This window comes from Macrobrachium nipponense, chromosome 28 (genome assembly GCF_015104395.2).
Source record: "Macrobrachium nipponense isolate FS-2020 chromosome 28, ASM1510439v2, whole genome shotgun sequence".
Lineage (NCBI taxonomy): Eukaryota > Metazoa > Arthropoda > Malacostraca > Decapoda > Palaemonidae > Macrobrachium > Macrobrachium nipponense.
The window spans coordinates 47,236,018-47,257,343 of NC_087217.1; the positions used below are offsets into that span (position 1 = coordinate 47,236,018).

General features: G+C 42.1%; 2 protein-coding genes across 9 annotated transcripts in view; one reads left to right on the top strand and one right to left on the bottom strand.

The window, feature by feature from the left end:
* The window catches only part of LOC135201726 (pyrroline-5-carboxylate reductase 3-like), a 50,095-nt gene extending 48,488 nt beyond the window's left edge, over nucleotides 1-1,607 (top strand). For all 8 annotated transcript variants that reach the window (XM_064230911.1, XM_064230905.1, XM_064230906.1 and 5 more), the window contains 2 exons: nucleotides 1-110; nucleotides 950-1,607. The exon at nucleotides 1-110 is cut by the window's left edge and continues 15 nt beyond it. In XM_064230911.1, the coding sequence (XP_064086981.1) occupies nucleotides 1-110; nucleotides 950-1,016 (177 nt within the window). In that variant the 3' untranslated portion in view covers nucleotides 1,017-1,607. The remainder of the gene's footprint in view (nucleotides 111-949) is intronic.
* Nucleotides 1,598-21,326, bottom strand: part of LOC135201725 (polyribonucleotide nucleotidyltransferase 1, mitochondrial-like) — a gene marked incomplete in the record, with an annotated part of 56,470 nt that continues 36,741 nt past the window's right edge. The window contains 4 exon segments of the mRNA XM_064230903.1: nucleotides 1,598-1,800; nucleotides 3,643-3,873; nucleotides 4,515-4,823; nucleotides 17,796-17,950. Coding sequence (XP_064086973.1) covers nucleotides 1,636-1,800; nucleotides 3,643-3,873; nucleotides 4,515-4,823; nucleotides 17,796-17,950 — 860 coding nt within the window.

Genomic DNA, 21,326 nt, shown 5'->3' on the forward strand with positions numbered 1-21,326 from the left:
TCAATGGTCTTGCAATCAGGCAAACATCCAGCACAGTTAAAGGACGAAGTCTGTTCACCAGGTGGCACAACTATAACAGCCATTCATTCTTTAGAGAAAAATGGATTTAGGTAAGTATTGCTTGTTTGTGTATCTCATATCAAGGTATGTAATGCTAGTATTTTTGGGGGGAACTTGCAAAACTAAGTTTTACTCCTAAATGTGTAGTTTTACAATGGTAATAATGATCGAGATGCTTTATTGAAATTAGTAGAATAACAAGTTGTCTGTGCTTCTGAGTGGAGTTTAGTGACCCCTCACTTATCATTTCCTCTGGATCTGGCCTTGAGGCCAAAGTAGGAGTGTGTGCTCAGTGACTAACTCATGAATCATTATGACCACAGTAGAACATTCATTCCACAAAATCTTCACACTAATTTATCTGCAAAATACAAACTTGAAAAAGTTGCCTAGCATAAAGTTATGTATATCTTAGTTTAATCAGACCACTGAGCTGAATAACAGCTCTTCTAGGGCTGGCCCAAACGATTAGATAAATTTCTATGTGGCTAGGGACCAATTGGTTACCTAGTAACGGGACCTACAGTTTATTGTGGGATCCGAACCACATATCGAGAAATGAATTTCTAATCAGCAGAAATAAGTTCTTCTGGTTCCACATCAGCAGAGCTGGGGACCATACTCATGACTACGTAATCGGTAAGTGAGCGAGCACATAACCTACTTGAAACACAACAGTGTGATTTTGTGTCAAGCTGAGGAGTTACTGTTGGTAGTTAGAAATCACTCACTGTAGTTCTCGGTTATTAAATTTAAAAATATGATAAGCTATTTAGAAGTTAACAATTAGTGCATTTTTTTTTTTCAGTCAGTTAACCATTCTTTGAGGGTTGTTCTCTTCTTTGTGCGTTTTGAAATGTGTAGTTTGACAGAATTTAATATCTTTCAGAGGTGCTCTTATATCTGCAGTTGAAGCTTCAGCAAATCGGGCCAAGGAACTGGGTAACAAAAGCTAAGATCCTGTCACACCTGTGTAGGAGCCAACGTATGAATTGCATATCACATTGGCAAAATGTATCTGACGTAGAGGAAAGGGTCATTTGATCAGCAGAACTTGTCTTGATGTAAATAAAAGGTTAGGAAGTTTGTTGCAAATGGTCAGCCTTTGTTTAAATAATGTTAAAAAGTTTCATCAGTTGTTGGTTTACATATTGAAAATAATGTTTTCAAACATGTTATGGTTACTCTTATAATGTATATATATTAATGTAAGTTTCTTTTGTGTCGATCACAGTCCATTTGTAAGCTTATTTACTGAATCTAGTGTACTTTTGCTATAGTTCTTTCATTCTGCATATTAAAAGGTTTACATGGAACTGTAAGCCACGGTTTGAATACAGAGTTCAAAATCCCTTGAAACAGTATGTGGAACCTTATTAATTTATTTTTATTCAAAATAAGTTTTTATTAATACCATTTCAATAGTCAAAACATTTGTGGTGTGCATAGATTTCTGGAATAGTCTTTAAGGGAGCAATTTCCATTTGTTTAATTTTGTTATTGTCAAAAGTTTAAAAAGAAGTAATAAAGCAACTCGTATATAATAATTAATTTTATTTACAAAATTTTAAAAAATTATACTTCAACAGATTCTGATTTATGAAGATTTTTCACAGCATTTGTAGAAGCCTGTATAGCTCGCCGGGATAATCTCATTTGTCCTGTGGCAGGGTCCCGCCCAAAATACTTTACCTTTATCTGTTGACCAACACTTAAATCTAGGGCACTTGGATGTTGAATCTGTAAGAAGAAAATATCTTTTAGTTCTATCATTCATCTATCAATGCAAAGAGCAAGAACTCATAAGTTACAAATAAGTGTATCGTGTCTGGTCCCTTTCCACTTCAAGTGAAGCCCTGAGGTAAGTTCAGTCATTAATTAATGAAGTGAAAGTGTTGAATGCCCTTCCTGTGAGGAGGGAGGCAGCTCCCCCTTGTTCTGTATTTTCAGGAATATGGATGCGGAGAAGCTCAACGAGTGCTGGTCATCATTATGCCTGCCGGGGAGCCCCATTTTGATGGCCTACTGTCCCACCTCTTGTCTTCCTGCCTCCCAGTGCTTGCTGCCTGTCAGTCTCCACAGCTACAGTTTTTGTGGTTTCTCTGCATTTCTACAGCTGCAACATCTTTGGCCTATACTGTACCATCATCAGCTGTGGCTCTACCACCAGTTGTCATTCCTGGACCTTTTACATCTACTCCTACCGACTCCTTTATTCAAGATCTGGTGGAGAGAGTCGAAGGTGCAGTTCTGATGAAGATCAACTGCTCCAATACAAAGAAGAGATATTCCCCCTTTGCCAAACACATTAAGAGGCTTCACCAACTAATATCTTCATACTTGGAGATTATCCAATATCTCCTGTAATTGAGAGGCTTTTGTTGCATAGCAGCTACAGAGATGTCTGGCTACCTCAGGAAACCTACAGCTGGGTATCGGGGAAATGGGCAGTCTACTGTGATTGATGTCGTCCATAGGGTTTTACTCAAGTTGGAACTTCTATTCAGCAAGTAGCTGACTTCCTTGTATTCCTCCATAGGCAGAAGCTACTCTTTGTGTCAGCCATTAAGGGCTACAGGGCTGATCTAGGTCTAGTTCTACGCCAGAAAGGGGTTGAATTTTCCTCCTCCTGGGAGATCCCTATTCTCTTCAAAAGTGTTTGAGTAGTCCTGATCCCCAACAGAACTTATCCGTTCTGACTGGGATTTGACCCTGGTACTCAGCAGCCTCCTTTGTGCACAATATGAAACCTTATGAGGTTCATCAGGGGTTTGACCCTCAAGAGTGTATTTTAATTTGCCTTAGCCTCAATAAAGAGGGTAGGGGAACTCCTTTTTGATTCCTCCCTGAGAGAATTTTGTCCTGATAGGGCTCTGCAAAACTATCTAAAAAGGACTCAGTATATCATGGTGAAGTGTCAAAGACTAATGTTCTAGCCCATGCTAACAAGAAGTCCAAGAACACCATCTCTTTGGCTATGTGAAGTTACTAGACTTCTTCAAATGCAATCTCAATAACCACCTCAGTCAATAACACCTTGGCATTTATTGATATACGATGGGAACGGTGGAAATTCTAGACACTACAATCTTTCAATTACTAATCTGAAGGCTTCTTTCTGCCCTTCCTAGACTGGGAATTACACTATATTCAAAGTGGTTCTACCCACAGGCTTACCATACTGTTACTATGAGGATCACATTAACTATATTTTTTCTCATTGCATGCCAACACAGAAGCATTGGAAAATTTCCTCATTTTTTTCCCATTGCCTGCCAAGACTGAATCATGGGAACATTTCCTGCAAAGTCTACAAAACCCTACCTCAAAGTGAAAGTATGCAAGTGCAACAGCATCCTGGCCTTAGGAGTTGTGATACTAAGCTACAAAATTTAAATTAGTAAAGCAGAAGAAATGAGAGCTAACACCACTTTTCCCCTCTACATGCAATTTGCCAACACTTTGAGCATTATGGCATTAGTGAAATAAAAGGCTTGTTTGCTATCTTTTGAAAAAATACTAACATTCACTGTATACATCTATAAATTTACCAACAATTTAACTAGACTGGATATTAATTACCTTTCGAGTATCCAGCTGTGAATTATGCAGCAAAACAGGATGCATGTTATCATACAGCGTGACCATTACCCCCTGTGGGCGCAGTTCAACAATGGTTGCAGTATATATGCTACCAAACTCTAATGTGGGCTCTTCATCCTTGAGCATCTCCTTCAGCACCTCCTGAGCTTCTTCCATGGCCGAGTGATTTGGAGCAAAGATTACCAAAATGCTAGTATCCTCCCACGTAAGCTGTTGAACATTAAAAACTTCATTACAAATCAAAATTGTACAATAATAAAATAGAAAATTTTATTCGGCATAGTGAGGTAGCTTGACAAGTAAATGATGATACATACTTAGGTTACCAAATTACTGCATAATTCATAGCTAGAATATTACAAGAATGTTTTAAAGGAAAACTTCTGAATGAGGATTCAACTTCATAACTGGAATGGTCTGATTTATAAAAAATAAATAGAACAGATTGGCAAGCATTACTGTTGTAGTCTAAGACATTAACAAAATTTAAAACACTTTTACACTACCAGTGTTAATCTAAACAACTGATAAAACTTTCACCCTAATTGGACATTCAATGGGAATACACCAATACTTTCAACAATTTAACACTTCCTCAGAGCCTTAAATTGCTGACTGGTACCATAATGACAGCGATGGTAAACTAGTTTATCTGGCATGCCACATATTCATAACAAGGGAAGGCACCTTTTTGTCACAGATCTGGAGCACCATAACAAATATGGCAGCGTGACTGGGATGAGAACATCAAGTACATTAGTATTTATGGGAAGAGAACATCCAGTAAGTTAGTATTTATGAAGTAATTTTAAGTGTTTTTTTGGGCATTACTATTTCATATTTATACAAACCTGAACCCCTGTTTCTGCTTGAATTTTTCTTATATTCAAACCACCAACTCCTAGAATTCTACTCCGCTTATGAGGTGGTACTGTTAATTTTTCTAAAACAGGTAAGTTGTCCTTTGAAGTACGTGGCTTGGCCAGGGAATCGTTCATAATGGTGAGGATAGCTGACTTGGCATCAGTTGCTCTTTGTAATGCTTCCATTACTATTTTGAGGGTTATGCCAGGAACTTTTATGTCTGCCTGGAGAGCTGTTATTCCTTTTCGAGTCCCAGCAATTTTGAAGTCCATATCTCCCATATAATCTTCTATACCCTAAAATAAAAACAAAATTTTAAAAATATTTAATTAAAAATAGCTACATTTGCAAAACATATTGAAAATAACATAAGACAACAACCCAGTACTGGCTAACCACTATCTTTGGAACCCACAGGGTTTATGTTTAAACTTGTAATAATAAACATAACTGAAAATTTGTGGGGCTTGAATAAGTATGGAAAAAAATACTGTGTGAACAATCCTGTGTTTATCAAGGTTTTGTGTTTAGATCCTCCATAAAATGTAGATTTTAAAAACGTGTTAACAGTATGTTAACATTCATGAACACAATAAGATAGGAGGAAGTGATGATAAGGAAAATCATAGTTGTTCCGGTACGATATACAAACCTTTCGGTCCTTTTACAATAGGAAGGTAACTAGCAGCAGCTGGACGGTCGTAAGCTTCAAACAAGGGAGTTCAGTAGTTAACTGCTTGTCCGACAGTGCGCGCACCGCGCGACTGGGAGGTGAAGAACCACTTTTGCTTTCGTCCTTGTGGTGTGAGGACGTGCTCGCCATCGCGCTCTGCCTGCTTCATCGTCGTATGCTTTGCTTTGTTGTGAATTTTCAACTTTGTTTGTCAGTGTTTGAGAGTGAATTGTAAGTACGTACTGTCTTTTTCATCTTTTATTACATAGATTTTTTGGATCATCGGACAAGGAACTATCCCCGCGCCCCCCCCATCAACCATAGATGTACCCGGGGTGGAGGGCCGCAAGTGTGGGGTCTTCCTCTCTTTCCGAAGATTGATCCTCAGTTGTGCTCGGTGCCGAGGGCGGGAATGCTCTCGGCCTGAGCCTTGTATCTTTTGGGTGAAAGTGTGAAAGTGAAAATTGTAAGTGCAGTGCTCATCTATTTTCTTGCCCTGCGCGAATGCTCTCGACCCGAGCCTTTTATTTTTGTGTGAAAGTGAAAGTGAAATTGTAAATGCAGTATTCTTTTTCATTTTCATGTATTATTATCATTATGGATCAAGGTTTCCGCTCATTCCAGGGAATTGATCCTCATGCCCTTTGCGCTCGGTGCCGAATGCTCTCGGGCAGAGCCGTGTAACATTGTTCTAATTGGTCGGAGGTGCAGTGGGTGTTGTGCGGGGGGCAGGGGGAACAAAGGCCTGCCAGGGAGTTGTCGGAAAGCTCTCCCGCGACTCCCTTGGTACCGATTCTTCGTCTTCTTTCCTGCCCCCTTGCTCAGCTCCCACGTCCGCAAGAGATACCGAGTGTACGGTCACCCATGACGCCAGAGCTAACTCGGCGTCAGGATCATGGCACGGAGCGGAAGGCTGGCAAGAGCCACTCAGGTGACTCTCGCCAGGCTAGCGGCCGCTCTCGTAGCGACCAGCCGGTCACCCAGGTTGACGTGATGGTCCCAGACCTGCCACGGGCTGAGGCTGGGAAGAGGTCCCCCCGATCGCTGGCGCCAGTGGTTCGATGCGCCGTGAGGACACGCACCAGTCTCACCGCGACAGTGGTCTCAGCAGGTCTCCTGACCGCCACTCCCACAGGGACCGGACGGGTAGGGGGACCAGCAGCAGTTCCTCTGACGCAAGAAATCGGGGCCGCTATTCTCGGTCCAGCCGCTCTCCCCAGGGGAGCGGCGCGACCAGGCCTGCAGCTCAATCGTCGCCACTGGCGATCGCCTGCAGCCCCCCCCAAGCACACCGGTTCTGCCGGCGAGCGTCAGGTCTTCCTCTCCTGTTCCTCCAACTTCCTCGGGTTACACCGGGAAGGGCGAGATAACAAGGAGTGATTGTGAGGGACGCGCCCCCACACCCGGACGACGCCCTACGTGCCAGGCCCATGGTCCCTCGGAATTCGAACAGGTCGTACGCACAAGTGGCAGGAGGAGACCGGGAGGGGTCTGCCGCTGTTCCTTCCTCTAAAGGAGGAGGGTCTCGGGAATCGCTCTTGCTGGAGGGGCTTGATAGTCCTACTACTCAAGATGCGGGTATTCCTGAGATCCAGAGAAATTTTGCTGAGGTCGTTGTGCTGATTCGTCGGGGAATGATCGCCAGCCGCTGGTCCAGACAACTCGACATAAGACCGACGCTCCGTTCCTTGGTCCAGCTTTTCTCCAAGAAGCCGCTGGTCCAGACCTGCAGTTCGATCGCCACCGTCGGTTGGCGATCACCTGCAGTCCTCCCAGCCTACTAGCATGCTAGTAAGATGGGCAGGAGCATAAGGTCTCGCTCACCTGTCCCTTCAGCCTCCTTAGACTACACCGGGAGGAACGAGGCAAGCAGGAGTGACCGTGAAGGTGGGGGGCTGGCAAGGACGAATATCACTTCCCAGACTCTTGGAGGGACCATCACCGCTGTTCACGTGACGGTCCGTCTGGACCACGCAGTCAAGAGAACAGGGCGCGCTCCCCCTTCGGTCCTCTCGAGAGGTTTCGGCCTCGACGAGGACTGGGACGCATCGGAGGACAGTATCGGCTCTCTCCTGTCAGGTGCTTGATCAGCCCCACCCAGACGACGTTCACGGTGGCGGCAGACGCTTGACCTACAGTATGAGTTCGTAACCCTCCTCGGGGGAAAACGTTTTATCCTGACGATACGTTTTCCCAGTCTCTGAGAGGCCATCGCCGCAAGTTGATGGCTGCTCGTACTCGCTTCTCCAACTGCTAGTTCCGCTGGGAAGCCGAGCGAGTATCCAATTCCTCCCCCATTCCCTCTCTCCTTACGGCTGGGAGGGATCCTGCAGAGAGTTCTCTGTAGGATTCCACGTTGGAGACTGCGTTCCTAGGGGGGGACCTTCGGGTCCTACCTGACATAAGTCCCCGTCGTTGAAGAAGGATCCTGCCCCATCCTCGATTTCTACGGGAATCGGGAGGACCACCAACCGATGATCGTCTGATGAATTCGGTGGGGGTTTCGCCGATCGCTTAGAATTCTGTGGAATTTCTAGCACTCTCAAGAGTGTTAGAATTTTTTACGATCTGCAGACACTTGGGCGAAACCACGGTCCAGAGTGGGCTAGATGAGAATCCCTGATAATTGTTACTACGATAATCGGGAATCTTGCCGATTGCTCGAATTCCTGGAATTTCTAGCGTTTGGAAGAAGCACTGTTGCTGAAGGAAGAATATCTCAGTAGGCGACCAACCCTGGGATAGAGAAGAACGGACGGGAACATCCAGTTTGGCTTGAACTATCGTCTTCGGTATTCTGTTATCACCATTGAAGCTTTCCTTCGGGGAAGACTTCTCCTTCACTCTCTTGATTAGAGAACAAAGGGTGTCAGCTTCCAATCCTTATTCTCATTCCTCGAAGGGAAAAGAATTTAGGATGGAGGTCGTTGTACAGGAACCTACAAATATACTACGTATATTACCCTCGCGACATGATTCTGTTAATCAGTTGAATTGTCCGGTGTGTAGGCGCATACCGTAGTTAATTCTACGGATTGTGACCGAGATGAATAGTATCATAATAGAACTGCAACTCGGGACTGCCTGCAACCTCCCAGAAGTTACCAGTTTCGATTTTAAGATACTTATGGTATTGTCACAACAACACCACCTCAGCTTTTGTATTTACCAAAATCCGTTTCGTTTAAATATAATTGCTCGAGTGTATTTTTTTACGCTCGATGGTTCTAGCCGAACGCATTCCTTCGTGGAATGGATTACCTGGCAACTCAGGATGACGAGTGAGCGAGAGCTAACTGTGTATTGACTGCCGACGGCAGCCCAGTACCAGCTGGCTCTCCGAGATGCACGGTCGGTTTATGTCTCTCTCCCCTACTATGATTGACTACCGAACCATATCTCTGCCCGACAATCACAGACTTAGGTCTCTGATTGATGGGGATTCTCGCATACATGAATGACCATCTACTGCATCACCTTAGAGCACTGCAAGAATTTTCAACAGATATCTCTTGGACTCTTTCATCTTTCTGTTTACCGCACGGTAACAGAAGTCTGTAGCCTAGTCTCCTGCTGCATCGCACCCATGCGATAATGCGGAATGATTTCTTCAGACATCCGAGTTTGTCTTCTAAAATATCTTGTATTCGTAGGTGTGCAATTGTTCATTGTTCACCACGAATTAGATGTGTACGGAAGACATCGCCTGCTCCCCGCCCTGCCAGCTCTACTTCCAAATGATCAGCCCAAGAGAAGCAGTTCTTCAGGCAGTACCTCCCTGTGTTTTCTACTGAAAAACGCCCTGCTTTCATTGCAACTACGACTCCTCACCGGACAGCAATGAAATAGCGGTTTAGCGTTTTCAGTCCAGTCCTTTGTAAGCACAGGTTCAGAATCTTGAGAATCCTTCTCTCGATTCGGCTGTGAAGACGTAGGTTGCATTAACCATCCACCTTCATCTTCAACGGCACATAGTGTGGTTTCTCCTTAGGTGAGATTCAACTACTATGAGAATGTCTTGCCATCAGGGACCTCGGTCTCTAGAAGGCAATTGACTTTCGCCTGTTGGGCACATGCCTTAAGAGAATCATCACCATTGTCCGTCATCGGTGGCAAACAAATAGACGATTTGTATGGTCTCTCAGCATAACCCTTTAAAGGCGAAGATCACGTGACTTGCTTGGATGCTTGGACAACTTGCCTCACACTACCGAACTCAGTCAGTCGGCAGCTGTCAGAGCGACCGAGTCAGTTACGATCTACGCTGTGGACTTAGTTCAGTTGTTCCAGATCAATCATTACTTCGTCCTAATAGCTTGTCCCAGTACCCATACCATCGACACCCACCATGGAGTGTCGGTGTCCTATCCACTACGGAGAAGGAGAGACTTCGCTGCAATGGCATACGAGAATGCGAGACACTTCGCTGCAGACAGATGGACCAGAATGGGTACTGGACATCACCGAAGTCGAGAAGAGGGATAGGTCATAGCGACTATTCCCTTCTTTTCCTCTGAGTGAACTGCATGGCTTTCCTGCGAAGTTAAGCATCCAGGGGATGGGGATCTGTGATGGATGGATGGATTATGAAATTTAGGGACAAGCCCAAACACTGGGACCTATAATGGTCATTCAGCGCCGTAATGGAATGAAATAAATAATCTGATAATTAATGAAATGTAATTGAACGTGATGATAATCTGATGTGAATGAAACTTAAAACCTTATTTCATTAAAAAAATAAAATAAATAAAATAAAAATATAATTTTTTTATATTAAAATACAATTAAAAGTATAACTGCATACACTTGTGTGTATTAGGTGAAAGGTAAAATTGAATATTAAAATAAGTCAAATTTTATAGTAAATATCAATCTCTCTTAAGAACTTTACAAGATTATTGATATCAACATCATCTCCTAAAATATAAGAAAGTTGTTTCCCTGAAATTCCGAATTTCCTGCGGGCAGCACCATACACTGGGCAACAAACCAGAATATGCTCAACTGTCAACAGGCAGTCACAGCGAGCACAGACTGGAGCCTCACTTCCTTCAAGTATAAAGCTGTGTGTCAATCGGGAATGGCCAATATGAAGTCTCGTTAAAACAATCCTCCTGTCTCTATGAAACGAAGACTGCCAAAAATTCAAATTAGGTCTGATTGCTTTCAGCTTCTTGTTTCTGGCAAGGAGGTTTGAGGACCATCGCTCCTGCCATTTGTGGCGGATATAGCTTCGAATAGGAGACTTCATATCAATGTATGGAACTTCATGGATATCCAGTGATCTTTTATTACATACTCTTTTTGCTGCTCTATCAGCTTTTTCATTACCTTTGATCCCTACATGGGCAGGAACCCAGCAGAACGAAACAGCTTTGTGTTTGCAAGAAATTCGAAACAGCCACTCTTGAGCTTGGAGAATCAAAGGATGTGATGTATTACAAATATTAAGACTCTCCAAAACACTTTTAGAATCCAAATATATAACAAATTTCTTCTTCTCGGTACGATGAACAATAGCTAATGCTCGATTAATGGCAGAAAGTTCTGCTGTATATACTGTAGCCGAATTTGGTAGTTTTGCAGCCTCACAAGAGTCTTATGTAATTATGGCTAGCCCAACTCCCTCTCTTGACTTGGAACCGTCTGTATAAATCTTATACGCACCATCATGAGTTACATCATGTTCTAAGAATAAACTCTTTGCCATTTTATCAGAAAGGTTCTTCTTGACCATAGTTTTGTTACAAACTTTTGCTTTAGGGATAAGCCATGGGGGAATCTAGAGGCAACTAACTGAGAAACATTCTGATTTTTTAGAGTATCATTATTCACTTCTTGATGTAGCCTTATCTGGAAGGGGACAGATGACCTTGGTTTAAATTTCCTGTTGTCAAGTTGGCGAATGACCTTATTGGAAGGATTTTCAGAACTGCTTTTTACGCGCATTATGTAGCGCAGACCCAGTTCCTCCCGTCGTAAGTCAAGTGGCAGTTGATGGGTATCTACATACAGATCTCAACAGGAGATGTTCGGAATGCACCAGAGCAAATTCGTAATCCCATGTTATGGACAATATTGAGGTCGTTAAGTTTGCTTTTGCACGCTGAAGAATAAATCTGACACCCATAATCTAGCTTTGATCTACAAAGTGCATCATAAAGTCTTAATAAACATTTCTTGTCAGCTCCCCACTCATATCCAGAGACTACTTTCAAAAGATTAAAAGATGCTTTAATTTTACATTTAAGGTTATCAATATGTTTGGTCCAGGTGAGTTTTGAGTCAAAAGTCATTCCCAAAAATTTGACATCGGCAGCATATGGTAAAATAGATCCCTCGAGTTTTAAATTAGGTATAACCTTTTTACGCCTGCTCCTTGAAAAGCGGATAGCAACACTCTTAATGGCTGAAAATTTAAAACCATTTAGCCTGGCCCATTTGGAGACAGAATCTATAGCTTTCTGTAGATATCGGCATGCAGATATAGCATCATAGGCAGTGCAATAAATGGCCAAATCATCCACAAACAATGAAGCTCGAACTGGGCTTGGAACTTCATCCAAGATGCTATTTATGGCGACAGCAAAGAGGGTCACACTGAGAACACTTCCTTGTGGAACACCTTCCTCTTGTTTAAAGGGGGACGACAGAAAGTTCCCTACTCTCACTTTTATTAATCTCTCGGATAGGAAGGAATGAATGAACCGAATTAAGTTGCCCTTAATACCCATTTTCTGTAGTTGTTTTAGAATTCCATTACGCCAAGTAGTGTCATAAGCTTTCTCTAAATCAAAGAAGACCCCTATTGTCTGACACTGATTGACAAAACCCTGCTGAATTTGGTTGGAGAGTCTCATAAGTGGGTCGAGGGTAGATCTATTTTTACAAAACCCAAATTGGAAAGGAGAGAGAAGCTTATTTGATTCTAAGTGCCATACCAAGCGATAATTTATCATTTTTTCCATTAACTTGCAAACACAGCTTGTTAGTGCTATAGGTCTATAACTTGAACTTTGTTGGAGATCTTTATTTGGTTTTTGAACGGGGATTATGATGGAAATTTTCCAGGATCTCGGCATAACTTCAGTCTCCCAAATCTTATTAATGATCTTAAGAAGGTAGCGTTTGGCCTCTTCAGGTAGCTTCCTAAGCATTATATATAAAATAGTATCTTCACCAGGAGAAGTGTCATCTGTTGAAGAGAGTGCTTCATGTAGTTCTTGAAGAGAGAATCTTGCATTGTATGCCTCCCGGTTATCACCAGAAAGATTCAGATTGACCTGAGTGTTCCTGATTCTTTGGAATTCACTAGAATAGTTTCTTGGGCTAGAAATGTTGGAGAAATATTAACCCAATGACTCAGCTACATCTGAAGGGTTTGTAACGAGGTTATTTTCTACTCTCAAAGAGGGAGTTTTGGGTGGCACAAACTTCCCTGCTAGTTTTCGTACCTTTTTCCATACAAACATCGATGGTGTTTAATTCCATTTATATAATAAATCCAAGAGTCTTTCTTGGCACGACGGAAGTATCGGCGTTGTTTTGCCATGGCTCGCTGATATATTCTTTTAGAAGTGGATGTGCCACTTGATTTGTATTTCTTGTAGCATCTTCTAGTAATTTTTCTTAAGGTGGCACACTTTTTGTCCCACCATGGAACTGTTGGTCTCCTTGGCTTTCCAGTAGTTTTTGGAATAGAGGCTTCTGCACTGGCTAATACAGTGTTTGTCCAATACTCATATGCTTCAATATGGTTGTTAAAGGATTCATATGGTTTATCGAGATGGATATCCTTTTTATACTTCTCCCAATCAGCTTCCAATGGTTTCCATTTCTGTGGCATTTCTGTAGGGACATTTCTGGTAAACTTTAAAGAATGGATAGTGATCACTGCCATTTAAAAATTCATTTACTGACTCAAATAAAATCTAAAGCTATTGCAGAGGAACATATACTCAGATCAATAGCAGAGTAAGAATTAAAATATATATTAGATAAGTCATAGTACCATCATCTAAAACGCACAATATCATTATTATTAATAATGTCTTCTATAATTTTACCTTCATTATCTGAAGTATGCCCTCCCCATAACGGATTATGGGCATTAAAATCACCAAGAATAAAAAATGGCTGTGGCAGTTGATCAATTAATGATTGGATATCAGCATTTGTGAAGTTTGATCTAGGAGGCAGGTAGATGGAACACACAGTAATCTGCTTGTCTAATGTGATCTTAAGAGCAACAGCCTGTAAATTTGTACTGAGGGCTACAGGCAAGCATTCCAGTGATTTGCTCACGATAATAGCTGCTCCTCCATGTGCTCTATCACCCACTGGAGGGGTGGACGTGAAGATCTCATAATTAAGTACAGGATTGAACTTCTCTGGACCTAATTGAGTTTCCTGCAGGCAAATTACTCCAGGATTAGTTTCTCTTAGGAGGACCTTTAGATTTTCAGCACGAGAACGCAATCCTTTACAGTTCCATTGTAGGATGTTGAATGAAGCCATTACAAATCTGATTTGGAAGCCTTTCTTTTTTCCTCTTTAGGTGGTCTGGAAATAGACTGTTTTTTATGACTAACCCTGTGATCTTTATTTCTCCTAGTTGGATTTTCTTTAGGAGGAGGGTGAACATCTACCGTTGTAATCTGTGCAACCTCTTTAACTTGGTGGTTGTGTTCCACTGAAATACTTGCTTCACTTGAGGAAAGCACACTATAACTGTTAAATATCGAAGCATGCTTATATGGAGTATAAGGGGGAGAACCTGAAGGAGTCCTTCCTCTCTTGGGGTTCCTTAACTGTTTTGATTCCATTAGATCAGGCAGAGATTCTGCCTGTGATAGATTTACTACATTAAAAGTAGGAGATGGAAGAGATGATGGGAGAGCCTCTTCATCTGGAGGAGACTCTCTTTCAACCACAGGCAGCTTGCCTGCTTTGGTGGTGTGTGCTCTTGCTTCCAGTGACTGAGCACCCAACCCAGATACCCGGACCTCTACCACAGTTGATGCACCTACTGCAGGAGAAGGTGCTCCCACAGGACCCCTTGTGGTAGTAAGGGGTAGTGGGTTTAGAGCTCTTGCATAGCTCTTTGATTGGCCCAATTGTTGTTTGGCATATCCTATGCTAATGTGTTCAGCATTAGCCTTATTTATTGCTGATAGTTCATCTTTGTATGCTTCACAGTTTTTATCATTAGCCTTATGGTTCAGCTGACAATTACAAAATTTGGTGTTTCAGAACAAATACCATGGTCAGGGGCAGAGCAATTTATGCAAACTTTTGCGTTCCTACACACTTTTGATGAATGGCAAAACTTGAAACAGTTGAAACATTGAATAGGGTTCGGGAGGAAGGGTCTTATTCGCACTCTTTCATTTTCAATGATTACATGGGATGGAACGTTAGGGTCTTCAAAGGTCAAAATTATCATATTAGCAATGGGTGTCTTTTTTACTTTCCACACTGTCAATGGGCTCATTTCAAGGATCTCACTTTCTGTGAACTCATACAAATCTTTGTCAAAAATGACACCTCGGCCATAACTAAAATTCAGGTGGGTCTGATTTTTTCTTTCATCATATCATGCCCAGAAGGATTCATTGCAGATAGCATTTGTGCTTGCGTTTTTGATTTAGCATGTATTAGCACTGTACGTTTTCCAAATCTAGATATATCTCCACTATTTATTCCTCCCCCCTTTTTCTGGAGATACCTGCAGAACTTATAATAATTGTAAGTTTCCTCCTTCGCTGTTGCAACTAGCCACATAGGAGGTTTGGGAGTTCTAGATGGATTATTACCCTGATGTATATCTTGAACCCATTCAGATGGTACATAGCTATCTAAATTTTTGGGTACTTTATCGGTCAAAGCTCCCTCTATAATTCACTGATTTATTTGTACTGTATTTATATTACTACTAGCCTTAAAGGCATCTTCATATTTATCAAAAGTAATCCATGCTTCCCATTTTGATGAGACTTCAAGGAAATTCATCCTTATTTCAATTATAGTTCCAAAGGAACGGAAGGTTGTCAAAATAATGTCATAGTCGCACTGCAGTGGTATGCCCACGACATGTAGCACTCGCAAGTTTTTCACATTAGATAGTTTTCCAACACAATGTTTTGTAGAGCTACCATCGTGCTCTTGATTAATAGAAATTTCCTGGGGGTGGTCCTAGTCCTTGTCCATAGTCGTCATCTGCACCAAAGCATCAAAAGGTCCAGGGGTACTCAAATCCTTATATTTATTTGTCATAAAGATTAGAGGGGTATAATAATTAAAAAAAAAAAAAAAAAAAAATTAAACTTGAAACCTTAAAAAAAATATCATCAGCCTTTCTTGGAGTTTATTCCGCCACCAATGGCACAAGTGAGAACCGAATCCCAAATGTCCGCATCCCTACCCTACCCCATTGGGGATGGCATAACATGATTAGAGTGGCTCAAGTGTAGGCCAAACCCGCTTGATAGGACTGAGAGTATTACAAGAATACAATCATCCCCACCCCAATCATGTTAAGGGCAAACCGGATAGAATGCCGAGTCCCCTAACCCAGAACCAGACCCCCCTGGAATCCGTGGTCCAGCTCTAAAGAATAGTTCCGCCTGATCTCTCAGGTCCGAACATTATCGGGCAGTTGATGATCCTACCACAGTTCCCACTATTTAGTTTTGGATATAAACCCAGTCCCAGCTATATCTTTTCCTATTTTCATGTCTAATAAATTTTACAAAGGTGGAAAAATCCAACAACAATTAATCCAAAATATACGATGATCTATGGGACTTCTAGGGGGAGGAGCAGAAGGATGAAAAGTTTTAGTAAAAGGAAAAGAGCTGACTTATTTAGTTGGATCAACAGCTGGGCACCAAGGCCCAGCGAGAAAGTAGTTCCCACCAGGCATCAGGGCCCAGCTGCTGAACCCTAAGCCCCCTATCCTCGGCAAGGGATCTGTGATGCTTGAATTCGTACTGAACTTCGTAGCGAAGACTCAGAAGCCTTCGGTCCCTGCCGATCGGTTCGAGTCCTTCACAATCCCCTCCCTAATGGACTTCACCGCCTTCGATGCGAAGAGAACTCGACACCTCAGGTCTGAGTGTTGACGCCTCTTCGTTAGCACCAGGATAACCAAGAAAGAAATATACAGGAACACTCTTTCTTTCTGGCTGCGTGAGATGATCAGGAGGGCGTACGAGCCTGATGGTAGCGACGACATCCGTACCCTTTGTCCAAGAGCCCACGAAGTCTGAAATATTGGTTCTTCCCTCGCGTTCCACAAGAACTTCTCTGTGGCGCGGGTACTGAAGGCAGTGGTCTAGTCCAACCAGACCACATGCACCTCCTTCTACCTTCAGGATATAGCCCACGGCTCCTTGGACACTTGTTCCTTCGGACCCGTGGTGGCGGCTCAACATGTTGTGTAGCTAACCCAGCCCCGAGCAGGCAGAACAGCATCGAATCCTGGTGTGACTGTAGAATGGATGAGGGAATGAGTGTGACTGGCTCCTCTTCCCCATCTTTTTCTTCCCTCTCCCTGTGGGCAGAGGGACACGGTCATCACCCTGCTGGAAGGATGAGATGCAGGTAAGCTACTCGACCAAGCCCCATCCTATCCCTTTCATTAGGGATAGGAGTGAATATCCACCACTTCCCCCAACAAACCCATAACTTGCAAACAGGAACAAGTTCTTGCTTGCTAGTTTTAAGAGATATGCTTGCCTCTCTCTTATTACTTGGGTCCAGAGGTCTGACCATTGATCCTGTGGTGCACACCCCGATCAATCGGACAGAGGCTAGGATACCCTCCCTCGCTCTTACGACCAGGGAGGCAATCCAAGGTTGGGCGAACACCAGTCTGTTCACAAAAGACTCAGATTCCTCCCACCAAGAAGTGAGTCTTCCTATTGTAAAAGGACCGAAAGGTTTGTATATCGTACCAGAACAAATGACAATTTGTCCAAAATTGCATTTTTCCTAACTATACAAACCTGAGGTCCTTTTACATATAGTCCCACCTCATGCCACCCCTCACTCTGCATTTTTTGCCTGGGCCTAACGCAAAAGTGATTCTACACCTCCCAGTCGCGCGGTGCGCGCACTGTCGGACAAGCAGTTAACTACCGAACTCCCTTGTTCGAAGCTTACGACCGTCCAGCTGCCGCTAGTTACCTTCCTATTGTAAAAGGACCTCAGGTTTGTATAGTTAGGAAAAATGCAATTTTGAACAAATTGTCATATATATCTTGAACTACTTGAACTAGCTGGAAAAAGACATGTAGAAAGACCCAAAAAATCATGGTGATATGGGGATAGATGAAGACCTACACCTGATGGGAGTTAAGGCTGAAAGAGCATGGGGCAGAGAAGAATGGCCAGAACTCATTATACATCTAACCCACTAAGTAAAAACCTGACTTATGAACAATTACAAAAGGATGACGACGAACTCTAACGTTAGGTGACAAAAGAAAGTTAAACCAAATTCCAAACAACAGAAGTAATTACAGAGACAGCACTTAAAAAAATTTACTTTCTCAATCAGAAATATTAAGACTCCATTTTTCATACCTACCAATATATCCGTTAGTAGCTTATAATTTTCAATTTGTTTCTTATTGTAACGCGTTACAAGGCCAATGGCAACACCAGCCGCTGGTGATGAAATGTTGACTCCGGCATCCATAAGGGCCAAGCTACCACCACACACAGTTGCCATGGAGGAAGAACCTGCAAGTAAACAATAACTAAAACACTTACACAAATGAGCATTTATTAAATCACTTGAGTGTAAATGTTCTTTGTTCCGATACGTAATACAAACCATCGGTCCTTTAACAATAGGAAGTAGCTAGCGGCAGCTGGAACGGTCGTAAGCTTCGAACAAGGGGAGAACGGTAGTTAACTGCTTGTCCAACAGTCGCGCGGAGGTAAACAAATCACTTTTGCTTTCGGCCGCGGGTGTGAAGGACGTGTTCGTCATCGCTTTCTGCCCGCTTCATTGTCGTATGCTTTGTTTATATTGCGTTTTCTACTAATGGTTTGTTGACCTTGAAAATGAAAACTGTAAGTACAGTAGGGCCTCGTTAATCACGGGGGGGATAGGGCCCAGAACCCCCCGTACCCCCCGTGATAAGTAAACTACCCGTGTTTATCCTGGTACCCCCCCTGAAAATTGCTTTTAAACCGCCAAACTTTAATAATTAACCCACCAGACCACTATTTTTCACTGTTTATGACTGCCTACTTTAGTTCAAGCCCACCAAATATTTCTTCAACTATCACCTTAAACTTAAAACTAAATCAAGGGACAGTTTCAAAGTTATTCTTTCCTATCTTCAATTTCCCCTGATCAGATCAGCAAAAAAAACAAAATTATAATTACCTAACATTCCTTTCTATTTTCATGATTTGGCTGCTGCACCAAAACTTTAAAGTACATATATATCTATTTCGTGAATGAACATATTTATGATAAAAAAAAAACATGATTTTACTGTAATGATTACAGCACCCAAACTATAATATTAATGTATAAACAGCAAAATACAGCAATAAAAATTTAGTAGTTTTGGTCTTTGTTTACATTTAGAATCAGTGATGGACGTTTATTACCGACGAATTATTTGGAACAATTTAGTTGCTAAAAGAAACGAATTTTATTAATGGAATTATTATTATTATTATTAACTTTGTACATAATAGTTTATGATATTATGATACAGTAATTCATATTTCATTGAGAGAGAGAGAGAGAGAGACAGCAGCTTGTGACGAGAGTAACTTGAATAGCTTGAGATAGCAGCTTAGGACGAGAATAGCTTGAGAGAGCATTTGCTTGGGACTAGAGTATTGTTGACTATCTTTAGCTCGAGAATAACAATGAAATTTGTAATTTAAATATTTATGATGATAAGAAATGAAACATGGATAGTGAATGATATTATGATACAGTAATTCATATTTCATTGAGAGAGAGAGAGAGAGAGAGAGAGAGAGAGAGAGAGAGAGAGAGAGAGAGAGAGAGACAGCAGCTTGTGACGAGAGTGACTTGAATAGCTTGAGATAGCAGCTTAGGACGAGAATAGCTTGAGAGAGCAGCTTGGGACTAGAGTATTGTTGACTATCTTAGCACGAGAATAACTATGAAATTTGTATTTTAGATATTTTAAGATGATAAGAAATGAAACATGGATAGTGATAAGATATTCTCTTGTATACTGTTATGTGATAATCATTCAGTCAACTATAAAAGTTGTATTGAAGCACAGTTTCGTAAATCACAGAAAATAAAAGTATGGCAACATGTTATTGTCATGATACAATAAAGTTTTATGCATACTTACCTGGCAGATATATACTTAGCTATAGACTCCGTCGTCCCCGATAGAAATTCGAATTTCGCGGCACACTCTACAGGTAGGTCAGGTGATCTACCGCCCCGCCGCTGGTGGCGGCAATAGGAATCATTCCCGTTTTCTAAGACAGATCGATTTTCTCTTCCACCTGTCTCCTGAGGGAGGTCGGGTGGGTGGGCCATACACCGTATATATCTGCCAGGTAAGTATGCATAAAACTTTATTGTATCATGACAATAACATTTTTTATGCATTCAACTTACCTGTCAGATATATACTTAGCTGATTGGCACCTTTGGCGGAGGGTAAGAGACAGCTAATCTACTGAAATAGACAGGAAACAACATATGTTGTAGGTAATAAAATTAAAAACCTTGATTCCTACCTGTGTTAGCGAAAGACTTCATGGCTACTGCCTAGGAGCCCGTATCGCTTCAAGAGCCTCAGCGAGGTAGTGACCTCATGCTAAGAGTTCTTGATGGTCTGTTACAGGGTCTTACCCACTTACGCTTCAGAACCTTAGGATCTTTGTCAATGGGGTCCTATCCACTTACATGACAAAACACCTTGCCTATTGGCATGATCATAGAGCACGACACTAATCCCGATCACCTGATCCTTATTGGGGTTAGTACTACGATTGAAAGGAGTCATCCCCGAACATCCTTTCAAGCCACCCACAACTCAACAACAATATTAAAAACTAATTATTAAAAATATTAAAAACAAATTTAAGGATCAGCGTCTGCTCCATTTCCCAGCATAGTATCCGCTGATACATAAGGTCCAAGAGCGAAAACATTTATCGTATGTTATTCTAACATCCTTTAATAGTGGGATGCAAATACTGAATTGCACCTCCAGTAAGTTGCTGCTAAAATGTTTCTCATGGACATATTCTTCGTAAAAGAAAGGGAAGTTGCCACAGCCCGGACTTCGTGAGCTTTCACTCTCAGCAGCTTTAAAGAGTTCTCTTGGCAATTCCTATGAGCTTCAGTAATTACATTTCTGACAAAGAATGCCAGTGCGTTCTTTGACATCGGTCTATTGGGGTTTCTTACCGAACACCAAAGACCTTGTCGACATCCCTGAAGCTGTGTCTTCTTTTCTAAATAAAATTTTAAGGTCCTGACTGGGCCAAAGGGACCGATCCAACTCTCTTCCTACCAGGGCAGAAGAGAGTCCCTTGACTTCGAAACTTCTAGGCCAAGGTTTAGAAGGGTTCTCATTCTTCGCTAGGAAAAGAGTCCTGGAAAGAAATGACAGCCGAGTCTTTTCTAAATCCCACCCGAGAGTCCAAAGCATGCAATTCACTGATCCTCTTAGCAGTTGCTAGAGCCAACAGGAATATGCATTTGCTAGTAAGATCTCTGAATGAGATTATCTATAGGTTCGACCCTGTCCGACATCAAGAACTTTAGGACAACGTCCAGGTTCCAACTCGGGGGAATCGATGATCTCAATTTCTTAGTCTCGAAAGACCTGATGAGATCATGAAGATCCTTATTATTCTCGAGATTCAGCCCTCTGTTTCTAAAAACAGCTGAGAGCATGCTCCTATATCCCTTGATAGTTGATACGGCCAATTTGGATTCTTCTCTTAAGAAGAGGAGAAAATCCGCGATTTCGGTTACAGAGGTATTGGAAGAGGACAGCTTCTTCGACCTACACATCTACGGAAAACTTCCCACTTCGATTGGTAGACCCGCAGGGTAGAGGCTCTGCGGGCTCTAGCAATTGAAGTTGCC